Below are 15,749 nucleotides of genomic sequence, written 5' to 3' on the forward strand. Positions count from 1 at the left end.
CAAGTGAGATGCTTATGCTCCATATGATTCACAAATATAAAGGAAATAACCAACGAATAGAAGGGAGGAGGCGTTAGCAATAAATCACATTCATTAAATGTAATTTATAAAGGGAAAAGGGTAAAAAATATCCCTCTACTTTGGGAAAAGGATTAAAAATATCATCCGTTACGAATTTGGGTAAAAAATACCCTTCCGTCACAAGACAAATATATATTTGAAAAATTTAATGCAAAACGGGAATTTTTTTTTAAACCCAAATAAGGAGGATATTAATTCAAGTTTGGAGGAATTATAGGGTGAATTTTTGACTCATTTAGTTTCATCGCCGTGAATTGTCTTCAAAGGGTTCACTTCGATATGAAGAATGACATACCGATCTGTTGGGCTGCTGTTCAGAACCTCTCCTATATACATTTAACTACATCTTTGCTTTACCATTCTTTATGTTACATTACTTAAGTCTCATCTCTCATTCTTTTTTCTTTTCCCATTCTTCTTAAAGGAAAGATACACAGTTTCTTTAATGAATATTTGTACTTGAAGATGTGAAATGTCTAGAATAATGCAGGCAGTTTCATTTCCTGTGTTAACACTTCTATAACTTGTCCACTTTGGATGCGATTTGTAGGAAATATTTTGTTTGTCAAAATGACAATATCCACTTATTAGTGTGGCTCGGAGGGTGTTATGAAATTGGGTTATTTTAAGTCTTTATTGATATTTGAAAACTTTTAAACATTTTTTTAGTATTTATGGTGTTTTTGATGATAAATAAGTATTTTAAACCCTTTTCCCATTTATAAAACTCATTGATGAGACAAGTTATGTATCACGTTTAGCCAAAAAACATTACAAATTGCTTTCCACAAAAAGCGAGTTACATGTCGCACTTGGCAACGTGAGTTATAATGTTTATAACACCCATTTGGTGGATGCGATTTGTAGGTTGTGTTTGTTTGCGCACCTAAGGGTGTGGCTTAGAGGGTGTTTGGATTGACTTATTTTAAGTGCTTATTGGCTTTTAAATATTTTTTAGTATTTGTGGTGTTTGACAATGGTAAAAAGTGCTTAAAAGCACTTACTTTTAGACATGAACAATACAAAAATAAGTCAAAAGCCAAAAGTTGAGTATTACCAACTTATATGCCTTTTGCGTTTTAGCTTATAAGTTACTTTTTAAAAGCCAATCCAAAAACCCTCTTAGTGGATTAAAAGTATCTACAGGTGCTCAACACTAGATAATTTTTTAGTATTACGTGAAATTAGTCTTATATCTCACAATAGTTACTCTTCTGGTGTTAAGAAAGCTTAAGTGAAACATTAATATTTGGAGTTGAAGCGGAAAAAGTATTTTCAAGTTAAAATTATTTTAGATGTGAATTCAAGTTAAATAAAAGTTGAAATTTTATGAACAAAATTCATTATCTTGCCGAATATATTCCTTGAATTTTTCAACAACAAAAGTAATAGTATTATTAAGGCTCCAAAGAATTGGTAAACTAAATTCTCTAATTTAATGTAGATATTTTATACAACAATAGTATTATTATGATTAAAACTCCAAACAATAGATAATTGATAATTGACCCGGCAAGTAGTATTTGGGTTAACGGCGAATTGGGGAGCCGAGCCAAGTGTGACGGACGCCAATATAGTTTATTGAAGCAGAAATTGATAGAATCCCATAATTCCGAGAAACCAAAAAGGCAGCTCCGAAAGCCCTATGCAGCTCACACTTGAATTTGAATCCCCTCTAATTAATTTCTCAATCAATTGCGTGACCAGCTTCACGGTACGTATAACTTGTTCCCTTATTTACGGTCGCTCTTAATTTTTATGTCTCACTGGGAAAGGGTTTCATAATTAGGGGATTACTTTTTTTTGTGTATTTCTTTTGTATGTTCGTTTGATGATATTAATTCTATATATCTGACTGGGAATGGGGTGATAATTGGCAATTAGTTGTTTGATAATTGAGTTGAGGATTTTTGGGGATTGTGTTTGTTGCAGTTTTATTAGCAGAGAGGCAGCCATGAAGAGCCGGTCTCACCGGCTTCCCGCTGCTAATCCACAAGATGACTGGGTTGATGGTTCATGGACAGTGGATTGTGTGTGTGGTGTGAATTTTGATGATGGAGAGGAGATGGTGAATTGCGACGACTGCGGTGTGTGGGTACATACACGTTGCGTGCGCTATGTCAAGAGTGAGAAGCTATTTGCATGTGATAAGTGTAAGAATAAAGCCAGGAGGAACGATAGCGAAGAAACTGAGGTTGCTCAGCTCCTTGTTGAGTTGCCCACCAAGACTCTCACGATGAATCCTCCATATCCTAATACTCTCACTACCCGAAGGCCCTTTAGGCTTTGGACTGATTTGCCTATGGAGGAAAGGGTTCACGTGCAAGGTGTTCCCGGTGGTGATCCTGCTTTATTTTCTGGCTTATCATCTGTATTTGGTCGTGAATTATGGAAATGCAGTGGCTATGCTCCCAAAAAGTTTAATTTTCAATATAAGGAATTTCCTTGTTGGGATGATGAAACAAGGGAGGCCCATGATAATACCTCTGACAAAGGCCATGAGATGACTACTAGTAATGGTGCTGGTGCTTTATTCTCCTTGTCAAGGGAAAACCGCTTGTTTGCACCAGTAGTTAACCCTCTTTCTGAGAAGCCTGTTATCAAGTCCAACGGTGCTATGGATTCAGATGCTACTACTCGCTCAACCAATGATGTGAAGAAGGGCACAGGTTTATTGGGTCCTAGCTTGATACAAGGCAACAAACGTAAGAAAGAAGAGTTTGGGATATCCAAGGACCAAAGTGGTAAGAAGAAGTCTAAGATCGTTGAAAAGGAGGGTTATCTTAAGAAAGATGCACATGCTTCTAGACCAGGTTATTAAGCTACTACCCTTTTGTTAAAAAAAGTTTTTTCTTTTTGATACTTTATTATTTAGTTTATATACACCCATCTATATGTATATAACTTTTTTTTGCATGTCTGATGGTTTCTTCACTTCCAAATTTTGGTTTGTGTTACTGCTGCTTTATCTACTATTTGAATTGATACTAGTTCTGCCATGATTGTTGATAATGGTCTTAATGTTCCTTTTCTTGTGGGATTACCTTTGGGTATGTTGTTGGTACTTAATATTCCTTCTCAAGTTATGAGGAATTAACTCAAAACAATTGCATTTTCTTAAAGACAGAGGCCCCATGGCTGTCAAGACAGATATTCGGAGAACAAAATCTGAAAATTCACGGGAAGTTTTGGCTGCTGTTGACATTATGGAAGGACCTCGTGTACTGGACCATGACACTACAAGCTATTCTGACATTCCAACTTCAAATGAGCGCTTTTCAAAAATTGCATCTTATGATGTATCTAAACGCTGCTCAACAAGTGAAGCACATCCCCGGGAAGACAAAATTAGAAACCACGTTCCTGTTAGGGTTGAGGACCCTCCTATGGAGAATAATGGAGCAGCAACAAATTTAGAGCGGAGTGATTCTGCTAGTTTACCTATGACAGACGCGGTATGTGATTGGTTCTCATACTAAAAAATTTCTGTGATGATGTGGTGACTTCTCTTTGTTTCATTTTTCACACATCGCCAAGTTTATGTCCAATTATGCCCAGTACTGCATTTGTCAAGTCGTAGAGTAATTTTATGTGCTATGATCCTATTTGTACTTTAAATTTTGTAGAACTGTAAGGGCTGGAAGAACAAAACTTTGTAGGCAGGTAGAAAATCTGCTATTCCAGCTTATTTCTGAATTTCAAAACAAACAGAAAATGCATGAAATGTCTCTTCCCCTCCCCTTTGTTAGAGAGGTAACAAGGATGGTGTATTAGGAATAGAAGCAAGGTGTTTTAGCCAACAACACTGAAGTTCCTGACATATTCAAAGCTAGTAAACTGTGAACCTTCTTTTGAGCCGTGGGTCTATCGGAAACAGCCTCTCTATCCCGTGAAAGTAGAGGTGAGGTCTGCGTACATCCTACCCTTCCCAGACATCACTTGTGGGATTGCACTGGGTATGTTGTTGTAGTAAACTGTGAACCTTCTCAGGTGCTCTATCTATTGTAGCCTATGTTGCTCGGACTCGGGTGCGGGTGTCGGATATGGGTACGGATCTAGAGGTCGGACTCGGCATGATCTAAATTTTAAGATTTGTGGGTACGGATCCGAGTACGGATACGGGGATTCGGAAAAAAATAATTCAAAATTCTAATAATATAGCTACAATAATATGCAAAAAATAATTCAGAACTCTTATGATAATTTTTTAATTTAAAAGTTCAATTGGGTATATGCAGGTCATTAGTGTTTTATTTTATTTTTTATTTTTTTATTTTTTATAATTATATAAAATAAGGGACAAAATTTGGATGAAGTAATATTGTACTAAATAATGTGCACGTGGACTATCCATATACCAAGTGTTTCAGAATTGATACCCAAAAAAAAAAAAAAAAACTCGTTTTACACTTAAAGAACAAAAAGAAACTCAAGTCGTCTTCCCCAGTTGGTTGACCTAGTCATCTTCCCCAATTTCTTCAAACTCTCTCCTTCTTGCCAGCAACCATGAAAATCGAAATAGGAAGAGTTATGGACCTATTCAATCCCTTCCCAATTGCTGCATATACGCAAGGCAAGTCCATCACTCTGCAATTGGTTTAACTCTCTGATTTCTTCGATTTGGCTTGCTATATGAAGCAAACAATGTTGAAGACATCTGAAACAGAGATAAAGGGACTAGTTGAGGGTATGCGATTCCATGTATTCAAATCTCTACTTTTTGTTATCTTGGGAAATCATAATCTCAAATTCCCTAATTTGGTCATGAATTTTGGTCAAAGTATCCGATCTCTATTGACCGGATCTGACACGAATTCCGTACCCAAACCCGTGTCCGTGTCGTGTCGACACGGGTACGGCGGCAAAAGTGCCGGGTCCGAGCAACATAGATTGTAGCTACTGTTATTTTTGCATTAGTCCCTTCTGCTTGGGAAAAAATTCAGACTTAGTGAGGATGTTCCATGAGGGTAGCCATGCAATTTGGAAATCCTGATTGCCATAGCTTATCTCCTTGCCCAATTTGAGATGAGATCGAAGTTGAACCTTAAAGTTACATAATTCATGTTATTGCTGCTGGAAGGTTAACCATATTTTGATCCTATAAACATGCGTGAACATTTATGCACATGTTCGAACATATTTGAACTGGAGCTTATAGCATTTGCTAAATGGCTGAAAGTAATTTAAATCTAGCCATTATGGTGAAGCACATGGATCTGAAGTGGGCTGGATCAACGGTTCTAGTAGGCCTACCGTTTGGGATTTGCTTAAAGAAAGAGAAGATGGTATAGTAGGCGATTGGTTCTGGAAAAGGAGGAGGCAAGTAGGGTTAAAGCAGGCGATTGGTTCTGGAAAGGGAGGAGGCTGACTCTCGAATGGTGGACGCCAGTGGCCGGATCAAAGCTAACCACAAAAAAGTCAGAACATAAATGGATAAAAGTTTTCGGAATTCCACTCCATGCTTGGTCAACAAAAACATTCAAATTTATTGGGAACAAGTGTGGAGGTTACGTCGGAGTAGATGAAGACACGAAACACGGAACACACATGCTATGGGCTCGTATCTGTGTGGAGAAGAACATAAAGATAATTCCGAGGACCATAGAATTGCTCAAAGAAGATTGGGGTTTCGAACTCTCAATTTTAGAAGATCTGCACACCGTCGTTAATCTCGCTGGAAAAGGCACTGCTCCCGAGATAAGGAAGACGTCGGAAGAAGTTGGTATCTCGAACACTGTATCATATGAGGAGGTACAAAGGGACAACTTTAATTCAAAAAGTGGCAGTCTGTTGGATAGCTTTAATTCAAAAAGTGGCAGTCTATTTTATCCAGTAGATAAAAGGGCAAAAGTCAAAGAGTCCAATAGTTTAATAGGGAGTGGGCCAGGGCCAATTAAAAGACAACTGGGCCTAGAAGCTGATCAGAATTATTACAAAACAGGCCCAAATGGCAAGAGGGAAAAAATAAAGCTTTAAATGAGGCCAAACTTCTTAAACTCAAAACCATCTGGCAGGTTAAAAAGCCCAGCCCATCTTCCAACAGATTCGGTGCTCTTTTAGCCCCTTCAGACTCCAGTGACTTTGAAATTGCCATGCAAGTAAATCCTGCAGAGCAAACATCAGGGGAGAGGCATTCAGATGCAGACGATGAAAGAATTCCCCAAGAAAGAATCCACAGGCCACTGCCACTACATACCTCAGGTGAGGAATTGGTTGCGTTCTCCAGCTCAGATACAGATTTCCCCTCTCAAGCGATATGTGAAGCATTACCATTGTCTTGGTACGAAGGCCCTATTCCACTGGCTATAGAAAAACCTACTGTTATTGAGACATCAAAGTGGACAAAAATCACAATGGTAAAGGCATGCAAAGCATTTGGGGTGAACGCTATAGGGTTTGAACATGATCTCTTAGAATTAGTTAAAAGGATGGAGCAAAGAAGACAAAAACAAATCCAAGAACAGGAGTTAAAGCAACAGGGGTCTGAGAAAGGGAAGAAAAGCAGAGGAGAAGGGGAACGGAAAAGATTAATCTGTGGACAGGCAGTACACTTCAATGTCTGGATGAATTTGAAATTCCTTAGTTGGAACATTAGGGGGCTGAATGAGGAGGCGAAGAGAGACACCATCAAATCCCTCATTCAGAGTTGGAAGGTTGACATATTATGTTTGCAAGAGACAAAAATTCAAGGCTGCAACAATAGGCTTATACAACAGATATGGGGAAACAGATGGGCTAATTGGGTAGAGCTTGAAGCAGCTGGCACAATAGGTGGTATATTAGTAATCTGGGACAAAAGGAAATGGGTGAAAATGGATGCACAGCTGGGCTGCTATTCAATTTCATGTATGCTGCAGAGTTCACTTGAAGAGTTTAGGTGGTGCTTCATTGGAATTTATTGTCCACACACTAATCAAGAGAGGGAAGAGATGTGGGATGAATTAGCAGGATAAGAGGACTTTGGGAGCATCAATGGGTTATAGGGGGTGACTTCAATGTATGCCGATTTGGAAGTGAAAGGCTAAATTGCACTAGGAGATCAAGAGCCATGGAAACATTCTCAGACGTAATCCAAAACTTAGAGATCATTGACCTACCATTGCAGGGAGCCCAATATACATGGTCAAGAGGAGAGAACAATCAACAAGCATCTAGAATTGATAGATTTCTCGTATCCCCAGAATGGAATGACTCTTTCAAAGCTGTGAAACAAATTGCATTGCCTACAGTAATTTCAGATCACAGACCCATTTTGTTGGAAAGTGGGGACTGGGATGCAACTCCCTTTTACTTTAAATTTGAAAACATGTGGCTGGAAGTTGATGGCTTTCTGGACAAACTGAAAAACTGGTGGCAAAGCTACAATTCCAATGGGAGACCTGACTTCATCCTTATGCAAAAACTGAAGAATCTGAAGAAGGACATAACTATTTGGAATAAGGAGGAGTTTGGTAAAGTAGAGACTAGGAAAGGCAAAGCACTAGATGAATTGATGATCTTAGAGCAAAACACTGAAGGCAGACAATTGAACATGACAGAGGCTAGTCAAATGACAAGTCTGAAAGCTGAGATACAACAACTGGCCAAGATAGAGGAGATCTCATGGAGGCAGAAATCTAGGTGCCTTTGGCTCAAGGAAGGGGACAAGAACACCAAATTTTCCATAAGATTGCTAATTCTAATAGGAGATCCAATTGCATAGATAGACTTCTGGTGGACAATGTGATCATCGAAGATAAGGAGACAATAAAAAGGAAGACACTTGACTTCTTTGAAAAACTGTACACTGAGCAAGAAGACTGGAGGCCTACTGTAAATTTCGAAGGAATTGCTTCCATCACAGCAGAGGAAAGCAGTAGCTTAGAAGCAGCTTTTGGAGAGGAGGAACTGCTAGCAGTCATTAAATCATGTGCCCCTGACAAAGCCCCTAGGCCTGATGGTTATACTATGGCCTTTTTCCAGAGTTCTTGGGAATTTATTAAGACAGACTTGTTAGCAGCTATGCAGCAGTACCATCAACATTGCTGGATGGTTAAGTCTTGTAATGCTTCCTTCATTGCACTTATCCCTAAGAAAAAAGGGCATTGGAGCTTAGGGATTACAGACCTATCAGTCTAATTGGAAGCATATACAAGATCATTGCTAAAGTTCTTGCAGGAAGACTGAAGGGAGTGATGGGGAAACTGGTTTCAAGTCAGCAGAATGCCTTCATCAAGGGGAGACAAATTACAGATGCCTCACTCATAGCTAATGAGGTGCTTGATTGGCAATTAAAACAAGGGAGTGCTGGATTACTTTGCAAATTAGATGTCGAAAAAGCCTTTGACCAATTGAATTGGTCTTATCTCATATCTATGCTCAGACAAATGGGGTTTGGTGATAGGTGGATTAAATGGATTCAGTTCAACATTTCTACTGTGAAGTATTCAGTTCTAATCAACCGAAGCCCAGTAGGATTTTTCTCTTCACAAAGAGGCCTGAGGCAAGGTGACCCCGTTTTACCTTTTCTGTTCATACTAGCTATGGAAGGGTTGAGTAGAATGTTGAACAAAGCCAAGCAATTGCAATGGCTAACTGGTTTTGATATAGGAAGGGATAGAGCAGTCAACATCTCCCATTTGCTATATGCAGATGACACTTTGGTCTTCTGTGGGGCTGACAGAGAGCAGATCCTCCATCTAAACCTTACTCTACTAATATTTGAAGCAGTTTTAGGTCTTCATATAAACATGCTCAAGAGTATGATTTATCCTGCAAATGAAGTGCAGAATGTTGAGGAACTGGCAGACATACTAGGTTGCAATGTCTAGGTTGCAGAACTGGTACTTTTCCAACCACATACTTAGGACTCCCACTAGGGGCTAAATATAAGACAGAGGGCATCTGGAGTGGAGTCATCGAGAAGTTTGAAAAGAGACTTGCTACTTGGCACATGCAGTACCTATCAATGGGGGGCAGACTAACATTGATTAACAGTGTGCTTGATAGCATCCCAACCTACAGTATGTCACTACATCCCATAACCAGTAAGGCTTTGGAGCAATTGGACAAAACTAGAAGGAATTTCCTTTGGAAAAGGAATAGCACCGACCATAAATTTCATTTGGTGCAGTGGCCAATAGTCTTGTTACCAAAAAAGTTGGGTGGCCTCGGCATTAGAGACTTATCACTGCACAACAAAAGCCTACTAATGAAATGGTTATGGAGATACACTCAGGAGGAGCAGAGCCTTTGGAAGGATGTAATTATTGCCAAGCATGGAGCGCTAAACCACTGGTGCTCTCATATCCCAACAGAGCCATATGGGGTTGGTGTCTGGAGAAGCATAAGCAAGTTATGGGAGGAGTTCTCACAACACCAACACTTAGTAGCAGGGAATGGGCAGCATATCAGATTTTGGAGAGACAAATGGTTAGGCGACATCCCTTCAATGGCTGCTTATCCCAACATGTTTCAATTATCAAGGGAGCCAAACTCTACAGTTCAACAACACAGAGAAAGGAATTCATGGAACATCATCCTTAGAAGGAACATACAAAATTGGGAAATGGAGGAGTTGGTAAGCTTACTAGCAGCACTTCATAGTGTTGCAATAAATAGTGAAACACCAGACCAACTCAATTGGGGAGAAACAAGGAACGGAAAGTTCTCAGTTAAAGCAGCATACAAACTTCTAGGCCCACAGAATGAAATTACAGCTCATTGGCCTTGGAAGCTTATATGGAGGATCAAACTGCCCCCTAAGATCAGCTGCTTTAGCTGAACTGCACTTCATGAAGCTTGCTTGACTCAAGACAATCTAGCTAGAAGGACGTTTCAGATGGCTAACAGATGTTATATGTGCATGAAGGAAGCAGAAACTCACAACCACTTATTTCTACAGTGTCCAATAGCTGCAAATTTATGGAATATGGTTTTAGTACATTTTGGACTCAAATGGGTCATGCCACAGAGTATCAGGGATGTTTTTGTAAGCTGAAGTTGCTGGAGAGTTGATAGTGCCATCAAGAGAATCTGGAAAATGATACCTGCAACCATCTGTTGGAGTATCTGGAATGAAAGGAATAGAAGATGCTTTGATGGGATATCAACTACCTACCAATCTTTAAAAGCTAAATGCCCCATGTTTTTGTATAGCTGGGTTTATTTATCTCCATTAGATTCCCCTGTTACCTTTCTGAACTTTGTCAGCTCCCTGTCCCTTAACTAGCTATATAAAGGAGAGCTGGCCCTTTTGCTATTCTACTTTTGTAACTACTATGCATCTGCTTGATGCCTGCAATGAAATCATTTATCTCATCAAAAAAAAAAAAAAAAAAAAAAAAAAAAAGAGAAGATGGTATATATTTATGGCTTTCATCTGAGGCTGAACGGGAGGGGATAAGGTGGAATGTGTTTCTTTATTCTCTATTATGTTAAGCACAGCTAGCTCTCCTTATGGGCCGAGTTTCTATCAAAGCTATTGTCAGTTGATGGATCTCGTTTAACAAGTAGAATATGCATTTCTTACATGCTCTACTGGTATTGCATATTACTCCTAAGTATGGAGCGCAGCTAGAGTTTTATGCAGGGAGTGCTATGTATTTCCTTAAGAAATGCAAATGTACCGAGTCTCGGTCTTCCCGGTTATGAGTCTGGTTTAGATGCCTTTTGGATCTAAAATGTCTTAGGAACCTTACCTTTTATAGAGTCGTGGAGAAAAGGGAGCTTTATGTCATGCTAATGTTTATCTTTTTTGGGCGAAGAACTTTATTACCAAATGGGATTAGGTGCAAGGAAAATCAACTAACTATTGGACAAACAAGTCCCAACATACATTTCCCTACCTACTGATATCATACTACTACTAGTCTAGGGATAGAAGTTCAAAGTCTAGAACTTCCATGCTATTTTAGGCTTCATAATCTCTCTACAGTGGACTTCCTGACTGATCTGCTTGACTATGGTCCCAGTGCTTCTCTGCATGTTCTTGAACACTCTGTCATTCCTTTCTTGCCATGTATAATATACAGTAGCAGCCAAAGATATTCGAAAAACCTCAGGCACTTTCCCCCTTGCATGCTTGCTTGCCTATTGCTCTTCACTTTGCCAGTTCATATGCGTTCTGCTTATGCCATGCCACTGCAGAATTTTACTCCATATTTGGGCAGCTATCACACAGTGAAAGAAGAGATGAGAGAATGCTTTCATTTTCTACATCACACAAAGAATGTTTATTATTTATTCTTGGTTTTCTCTTTTCTGTTTTTTCCCCCCCGTAAAATAATGTCGATTGTGAAATTAGGTTGTTACTAATGCTACCAAGGAAGAGGTTGCGGTGCTAAGTAATGGAAGTGAATCACAAATGGCGGAGCCCATGATAGAAAATGTTACATGTCTTGGTCCTAACATTAAAAGGCACCCAAATGTTGAAAGTTCAAGTAATGACAAGGTTATTTGCTCTTCAGAACTCGAGGTTAAATTGACAGCCGAAGTCCATGCTGATCATGCAGACCTTGAAATTCAACGTTCACCTCCAAGTGAGGGTAAGTTGGATATAGCAAAATCCTTGGCAAAACCTGCAGGGACATCTTCAGGGTGCTTGTCTGAGAAAGCTGAAGAAAATATTACCACTATAGTCAATTCGGAATGTAGTGACTGTAACTTAGAGGAAGGCAGTAGAAGGGCAATGATTGGGAGTAATAATACAGCTAATACTGATGAATCACCCAGTGCTCTCTGTCAATCTAATCAAGAACCTGAGATTTCTGAAGTTGCAGTAGGAGCAAGGAAGAGTTCAGGACACAAACAAAGTTCAAAACCTGCTGAAGATGCACCTAGATCCAGTTTAGCAGTCACAACCCCGTTATCAGCTCCAAACCACCGCAAAGTAGTTCTATCCATGGGAAAATCATCTTCAGGTACAACCAAGTCTTCTGCTCCTGAGAGTCGAACATCCACGAAAGCTCATAATCATGATTCTAATGGTAGACCGAGAGGAATGTCTGGGAGCAATCTTAGTGATAAAAGAGAGAGTTCGTCAGTGGATGCAGGTAGGGATGAGGAGAGGCGTGAAAGACCGAGGAAAATGGTGAAAGAGGTCCCAAAGTCATCAGTTGGTTCGGCATCGAAGACATTGCAGTCGACCAAGCTCTCTCATGCTCCTGTGAAGAAAACAGTATCAGAAGCAAAGGATTCAGTCCCCAATACTTCTGCTAAAGCATCAACTGCGCGTAGTAACCCTGCTAGTTCACGCTCTGCAGAGTCTTCTACTTCACTGCAAAGTGAGAGTGCAGCACATATACAGAATAAAGCTACAGGTACACATTTGACACAAAAAGGTGAAAAGATAAACCAACCAAGCTGCCAACCATCTTCTAAAGTGAATACACACCTGATGCATCCTCCATCTTCATCATCTCCTGCAGCACTAAGTGATGAAGAGGTAGAACTTGAATTAATGAATGTTTAGAAGTTCACTATTTCCCTCTTAGCTTACGCTTGTGCATTTTTTATGTAGCTTGCTTTACTGCTTCATCAAGAACTTAATAGTTCTCCCAGAGTTCCTCGAGTGCCACGGATGCGTCATGCTGGTAGCTTACCTCAGTTAACCTCACCAACATCTACAAGTATGCTAATGAAGCGAACATCTAGTGGAGGAAAAGATCATGGTTTGGTAAGCTACATTGTTTTTTTTATTTAATAGGCAATCATCTACCGATTTTGACTTTGTTCTGACACGTGTTTATATGTTGCCATAGACATTTAGGAGAAAGTCAAAGGACATAGGCAAAGATGGTTCAAACTGTTCTCAGGAGGTGGTTCAGGAAACTAAGAAATCTGATAGATCAACTTCTCCTGGTTGTAGGAGAGAAGAAGATTCTATTATTAGGAGAGAAGGAGATGCTGGATCAGCAAAGAATGTGCAGTCTCTGAGGAAGAGTAACACACTTGCCTCCAGTACTTCTGCAAGTAGTAGTTTATGTTCCCCAAATGAGGCAAATGAGAAGAACCTGTCCCCAATGCACAATTCATCAAGTGCTGCTGCTGCTGATGATGCAAAAGTGGTTGGACATTCTTCACATCAGACATTACCAGGTTTTTGCCTTAACAAGAGTTATATATGTTGGATGTTTTATAATAAGAACTTTCCTTTTATTTTTGATCTTCTGAATGTTACCATGAGATTCCTCCTTATAGTTGCTACTTATACTTCTGCACTTGTAGGCTTGCTTGCTGAGATTATGAGCAAAGGTCAAAGAATGACTTATGAAGAGCTCTGCAATGCAGTTCTTCCGGTACAGATGCTTTAACGAGATAAGATACATTGTTCTCTTTCTGGTGTTACCAAAATTTAATTTGTCTTTTTCTCTTGCTGCTTTTTCTGTAGCACTGGCCCAACTTGAGGAAGCACAACGGAGAACGTTATGCATATTCAAGTCACTCTCAGGCTGTCCTTGATTGCTTGCGGAACCGAAGTGAATGGTCTCGCCTGATTGATCGAGGTCCCAAGGTATGCTTTAACAATTCCTGTGACATTTTATGGCTGGGTGTAGGTACTTGTGCTGGCATCTGAAAAGTGCCTAATGAGTCTAAAATACATTTTTTTTTGGTTGCTTTTTAAGCATTTATTCAAGCTTCATATTCAGTCAACTAAGGCTAACCGAAGGTGGGGCAGGTGCTATCTGAATTTTATGTATCCATTCATCTCTTCAAGATGTATAACAATAGTTCAATTTTATGCTGGATGACAGTGTAAACCCCCTTCCTCTTCTACCCGGGCTCGGGACCGGGTAAATTGCATGAGATCATATGAAATTGAGGGCAACATTTATATTTCCTATATTTACAAATAAGATTTGAGACCAATTATGACCCATCTCTGTATTAGGCATCTTTATATGTTTTGCAACCAAACATATGAATACATAATTTCTCCTAATATTACGACTGTCGTGCTCGCCTTGGACCCGGTCGTGCCCTTCGAGACCGGTTGGGCTCATGCAATGCCGGCGTCTATGAGGAATGCCGGAAACAGCCTCTCTACCTTCTCAAGGTAGAGGTAAGGTCTGCGTACACTCTACCCTCCCCAGACCCCACTTTGTGGGATTTCACTGGGTATGTTGTTGTTATTATTTATTAAAAAAAGGTTTCTACCAGTATGGAGCTCAAGGGTGATTTGGCTGGTTCCCGGAGTGCATACTCTGTCAAGGAAAGAGGGAACTGTGCTAAGTCTCCTTTTTATCTTTGATAAACTCTTGCAGTAATTTGGATGACCATTGCAATTGAAGAAACTCGTCGCATCAATGGTTAAGCTGATGAGATTTCTTTAATTTATTACTGTGGCCATATTTAACTTTGAGGGAGGCAAGGTTCAATGTTAGGCAGTGTTCCTTGTCCTAGTGAGAGGTCATTGCGAAGGATCAAGTGCGAGGACTTCAAAAAATATTGTGAAAATAGCTAGTTTTGAAGGGCTCCGGCTGATTTATGTTTCACCTCGATTTCTTTCCCAAAATAGTGAAGATTGAAGTTTGTTGTCTTAACAAGCTGATCTCCTTGTAACCTTGCCCTCCCTGCCTGGCTACCCAAATAAGGAAGAAAACCATCCATGAAGCTTTGGTTACAGCAGAAAAGGAACTATGTTAATGCTTGTTAAGGAATGATGTGTATAGTCAATTAGCTATTTGGATTCATATTTGGCTATATGCTTTTAATTTTTTCTTTTTCTTTATCAGACCAGTACAACTAGGAAGAGACGCAAGCTTGATGTTGACTCTCAGTTTACTGAATCGGAGGATAATGAAGATTCCATGGATAGAGCTGCAAAAAATGTCAGGAACAAGACTTTTGAATCAAAGCAGGAAGAGTTTCCCAAAGGCAAGAGGAAGGCAAGAAAGCGCAGGCGATTGGCTCTTCAAGGAAGAGGCATAAAGGATGTGAGGAGGCGGCATAGAGCTGAGGTTTCCAGTGATGAGGAGATTGGCTCATCCTCTGAATCTGCTGGGGACAGCATGTTCAGCGAAGATGAGGTACAAGGTGGTGAAACTTCTCCTGCTGGAAATGAGGCTTCTGCTAGCTCTGATGAGAGAGCTACCATGTCATAATTTGTGTTAGGTGCTTTTTTGTTTCTTGGGGTGTTTAATACTTGACATCTATCATTAGAAAACTGACTCACAGATCTTGTTCAGTGGGGATAACTTTCTATGCCTCTGCAGATTGTTGCGTACGTGAGGTTATGGCACTAGAGTAAAGTCATTGTTTATAGGATGTTTCATGATTGGTGACTTTGGCCATGTCGTGTGCCAGTCCTACTGGCATGTTTATAGGTTTGTGCCAGTTGCCAGTTGATGCCCTATGAGTTAGTTAACAAGATTCATGCACTGAATTGTAGATGAAAGTCCTGTGGAAGCTGTAAGCTGCTGTAAATAGTTTAGATGCTCCACTGCAGATTTTGTTCGTACTCCTGATTGTTTTGTAGCTTCTGTAGAGTGAATTTTGACATTGATGTTATGCCCTTGTTTTTTGTTGATTTTTGTTTTCATGATATTGAGCTGGTTAGTACATTTGTAACCCCCCCCGCCCCGGGGGGGGCAAAATAAATAATCCCCCAGAAGAACTAATATCTAGAGCAGAAGTTTATGTTTTAAGCCCTTTAGGGCCCATTTCGGCAATTCTGATATGCTTGTGGA

At 39.8% G+C, this 15,749-nt stretch overlaps 1 protein-coding gene across 1 annotated transcript; it reads left to right on the top strand.

Annotated features, from left to right (window-relative positions):
• Nucleotides 1-2,014: 2,014 nt before the first annotated feature.
• Nucleotides 2,015-15,589, top strand: LOC132030729 (uncharacterized). Its single transcript, XM_059420464.1, has 8 exons — nt 2,015-2,894; nt 3,205-3,536; nt 11,366-12,505; nt 12,581-12,736; nt 12,822-13,158; nt 13,288-13,358; nt 13,451-13,573; nt 14,796-15,589. Exons 1-8 carry the CDS (start codon nt 2,036-2,038, stop codon nt 15,162-15,164), a joined length of 3,387 nt encoding a protein of 1,128 aa, XP_059276447.1. The 5' UTR covers nt 2,015-2,035; the 3' UTR covers nt 15,165-15,589.
• Nucleotides 15,590-15,749: the final 160 nt, after the last annotated feature.

Source organism: Lycium ferocissimum, chromosome 9 (genome assembly GCF_029784015.1).
Source record: "Lycium ferocissimum isolate CSIRO_LF1 chromosome 9, AGI_CSIRO_Lferr_CH_V1, whole genome shotgun sequence".
In the NCBI taxonomy this organism is placed as follows: Eukaryota; Viridiplantae; Streptophyta; class Magnoliopsida; order Solanales; family Solanaceae; genus Lycium; species Lycium ferocissimum.

Coding starts and splice junctions, on each gene's coding strand:
- LOC132030729 (XM_059420464.1), top strand. CDS start 2,036: ATGAAGAGCCGGTCTCACCGGCTTCCCGCTGCTAATCCACAAGATGAC. Junction 12,506..12,580: donor CAGCACTAAGTGATGAAGAG/GTAGAACTTGAA, acceptor TTTTTTATGTAG/CTTGCTTTACTGCTTCATCA. Junction 13,359..13,450: donor TCTGCAATGCAGTTCTTCCG/GTACAGATGCTT, acceptor CTTTTTCTGTAG/CACTGGCCCAACTTGAGGAA.